This window comes from Mizuhopecten yessoensis, unplaced genomic scaffold (assembly GCF_002113885.1).
Source record: "Mizuhopecten yessoensis strain PY_sf001 unplaced genomic scaffold, ASM211388v2 scaffold8095, whole genome shotgun sequence".
NCBI lineage: Eukaryota > Metazoa > Mollusca > Bivalvia > Pectinida > Pectinidae > Mizuhopecten > Mizuhopecten yessoensis.
In genome coordinates this window covers 100,160-104,281 of record NW_018407376.1, presented here as the reverse complement: position 1 = coordinate 104,281, position 4,122 = coordinate 100,160, and the positions used below count along the sequence as shown (strand labels likewise).

Here is a 4,122-nt window from a genome sequence, read left to right as displayed (position 1 = left end):
ACACAGTAAGTACACCATCAGTCACCTCGTGTAAAGTAGCTGTGTGAAATAAGGCTACCTTTTATGCAAGTTTACACCATCATATAATGAATGTATTAGTACTATTTTATTACGTCTTGTCCCTGATATGTTGTAGGGAGTGGACCTGAGGCAATATTCCAAACAAGTGGAGAGGGAGCTACTGGATGTGGAGAATGCCTCCATACAGGACTGTATCCTTTATAACAACAGATTCTGTTCACATCAGTTGACATGATGACCATCAGACAGACTTTCTGCCTGGTTAACTCAGATTACTTGATTCCAGTCAAAGTGTATTGCCAGAGCGATTGTTACCATGATTCATTTAGTTGCGATCAGATTGACTTGGTTCTTGTTAGATTGATGTGGTGCCCTTTAGACTGGCTTGCTTTCTATCAGATTGACTTGGTTCTTGTCAGATTGATGTGGTTCCCTTTAGACTGGCTTGCTTTCTATCGGATTGACTTGGTTCTTGTCCGATTGACTTAGATCCCATAAAATTGACTTGGTTCCTGTTGGATAGACTTGGTTCCATTAGATCAGTTTATTTTCGAGGTAGTTTTTGTGAAATTTTGTTCAAGCTGTTTGAGTTGCCCTCTTTGTAAGATTGGTGATTCCTTATGTGGTACAGACATCAAGGAGAGCCAGAACATCGCCAGTCTACACAAACAGATCGCGGCTTGTGACACCATTCTGGAGGTGAGCGTTACTGACAAGCATCAGATACTGCTATTGATTGTAATTTGAAAACTACTTGTTAATGCTGGAATATATTTCATTTTAACAGAAAGTTTTCAAGAAACTTAAGAAACCAAAAAATGAACTTGTGTGAAACAATATGATAATGACATAATTTTGAAAAGAAGAACTAGATCTGCTTAAGATGTGTTCAGTACAAATTGGTAACATTCTTTTTGTGTGTTTTTTTAAGGGTGGGGGGTGGGGGGCATACTGGAATGAGGATGTCAACATGTGGATGGAAGACTGTCTGACAATACACTGACTGAAGTTTGTCTGACAATACACTGACTGAAGTTTGTCTGACAATACACTGACTCTAAAGTCAAGATATTTGGACACAACATGTAGACCAGCAATGTGAATCTTTTTTGCATACATTTAGGTAAAAGATCATCTATGAGAATTAATCAGGGTCAATGTTTTAACAGTACAATTTAAGCATGTTTTGTTCTGATGACAGAGAATGGAGCAAATGCTGAATGGTTTCCAGGGTGACCTCAGCAGCATCAGTAGTGAGATCCAGACTCTACAGGAACAGTCTGTCACCATGAACGTCAAGTTAAAAAACCGACAGGTAAATGTTGCATGTAATACAGGTAAACGTCACATGTAGTGCAGGTAAATGGCACTCATAGTACAGGTAAATTTCACGCGTAGTACAGGTAAACGTCACATGTAGTACAGGTAAATGTCACTCATAGTGCAGGTAAACGTCACATGTAGTACAGGTAAACCTCATGCGTAGTACAGGTAAACATCACATAGTATAGGTAAAAGTCACACATAATACAGGTAAATGTCACGCATAGTGCAACTAAACATCACATGTAGTACAGGTAAACTTCACACATAGTACAGGTAAATGTCACGCATAGTACAGGTAAATGCACACATAGTACAGGTAAACATCACATATAGTACAGGTAAATGCACACATAGTACAGTTTAACGTCACAATAATACAAAAAACGCCATGTGTAATACAGGTAAACATCACATATAATACAGGTAAACGTCACACATAGAACAGGTAAATATCACACATAGTACAGGTAAACATTACACAATGTAGTACAGCTAAACGTCACACAATGTAGTACAGGTAAACGTCACACAATGTAGTACAGGTAAACGTCACACAATGTAGTACAGGTAAACGTCACACAATGTAGTACAGGTAAACGTCACACAATGTAGTACAGGTAAACGTCACACAATGTAGTACAGGTAAACGTCACACAATGTAGTACAGGTAAACGTCACACAATGTAGTACAGGTAAACGTCACACAATGTAGTACAGGTAAACGTCACACAATGTAGTACAGGTAAACGTCACACAATGTAGTACAGGTAAACGTCACACAATGTAGTACAGGTAAACGTCACACAATGTAGTACAGCTAAATGTCACACAATGTAGTACAGGTAAACGTCACACATAGTTTAGGTAAATGTTACACACATACCATGTATATGTCTCACATTTGAAGTCAATGACACATTTCTGTAACCATGAATATCAGAAAAGAATTCATTTACTACAGTATTGTATTGTGTTACAGGCCGTGAGAGGTGAGCTGAGTCAGTTTGTGGACGAGATGGTTATACCAGAGACAATGATCAAGTGAGTCAATACCTGTTCTTCAACTGTATACAAATAATACTCTAAATACCCTGTTTCAATTTTCTTCTTGGATATTTACAGGCATCAGTCTATATTTTTAAAGTTTAACAGGTGACATAATTAAAAAAGTTAAAGTGTAATATACAGGCATTAGCCCTACAATTAAAATGTACTGTGTTGGTTACTGTAAGTGCTAAATGGCTGGGTGATGTACTGTGTTGGTTACTGTATATGCTAAATGGCTGGGTGATGTACTGTGTTGGTTACTGTATGTGCTAACTGGCTGGGGGATGTACTGTGTTGGTTACTGTATGTGCTAACTGGCTGGGTAATGTACTGTGTTGGTTACTGTATGTGCTAACTGACTGGGTGATGTACTCTGTTGGTTACTGTATATGCTAACTGGCTGGGTGATGTACTGTGTTGGTTTCTGTATGTGCTAACTGGCGGGGTGATGTACTGTGTTGGTTACTGTATATGCTAACTGGCTGGGTGATGTACTGTGTTGGTTACCGTATGTGCTAACTGGCTGGGTGATGTACTGTGTTGGTTTCTGTATGTGCTAACTGGATGGATGATGTACTGTGTAAGTTACTGTATGTGCTACTGTGTTGGTTACTGTATATGCTAAATGGCTGGGTGATGTACTGTGTTTGTTACTGTATGTGCTAACTGACTGGGTGATGTACTCTGTTGGTTACTGTATATGCTAACTGGCTGGGTGATGCACTGTGTTGGTTACTGTATGTGGTAACTGGCTGGGTGATGTACTGTTTTGGTTACTGTATATGCTAACTGGCTGGGTGATGTACTGTGTTGGTTACCGTATGTGCTAACTGGCTGGGTGATGTACTGTGTTGGTTTCTGTATATGCTAAATGGCTGGGTGATGTACTGTGTTTGTTACTGTATGTGCTAACTGACTGGGTGATGTACTGTGTTGGTTACTGTAAGTGCTAACTGGCTGGGTGATGTACTGTGTTGGGTACTGTATATGCTAACTGGCTGGGTGATGTACTGTGTTGGTTTCTGTATGTGCTAACTGGCGGGGTGATGTACTGTGTTGGTTACTGTATATGCTAAATGGCTGGGTGATGTACTGTATTGGTTACTGTATGTGCTAACTGACTGGGTGATGTACTCTGTTGGTTACTGTATATGCTAACTGGCTGGGTGATGCACTGTGTTGGTTACTGTATGTGGTAACTGGCTGGGTGATGTACTGTTTTGGTTACTGTATATGCTAACTGGCTGGGTGATGTACTGTGTTGGGTACTGTATATGCTAACTGGCTGGGTGATGTACTGTGTTGGTTTCTGTATGTGCTAACTGGCTGGGTGATGTACTGTTTTGGTTACTGTATGTGCTAACTGGCTGGGTGATTTACTGTGTTGGTTACTGTATGTGGTAACTGGCTGGGTGATGTACTGTTTTGGTTACTGTATGTGCTAACTGGCTGGGGGATGTAATGCATTGGTTACTGTATGTCCTAAATGGCTGGGTGATGTCCTGTGTAAGTTACTGTATGTGCTAACTGGCTGGGTGATGTAATGCATTGGTTACTGTATGTCCTAAATGGCTGGGTGATGTACTGTGTAAGTTACTGTATGTGCTAAATGGCTGGGTGATGTACTGTGTTGGTTACTGTATGTGCTAACTGGATGGATGATGTACTGTGTTGGTTACTGTATGTGCTAACTGGCTGGGTGATGTACTGTGTTGGTTACTGTATATG

The 4,122-nt window shown here is 40.2% G+C and overlaps 1 protein-coding gene across 1 annotated transcript in view; it reads left to right on the top strand.

Annotated features, from left to right (window-relative positions):
• The first annotated feature begins 142 nt into the window (after positions 1 to 142).
• LOC110454884 (vacuolar protein sorting-associated protein 52 homolog) overlaps positions 143 to 4,122 on the top strand; it is a 25,056-nt gene continuing 21,076 nt past the window's right edge. The window contains exons 1-4 of the mRNA XM_021504644.1: positions 143 to 212; positions 653 to 720; positions 1,223 to 1,336; positions 2,327 to 2,388. Coding sequence (XP_021360319.1) covers positions 1,226 to 1,336; positions 2,327 to 2,388 — 173 coding nt within the window. The 5' untranslated portion in view covers positions 143 to 212; positions 653 to 720; positions 1,223 to 1,225. The remainder of the gene's footprint in view (positions 213 to 652; positions 721 to 1,222; positions 1,337 to 2,326; positions 2,389 to 4,122) is intronic.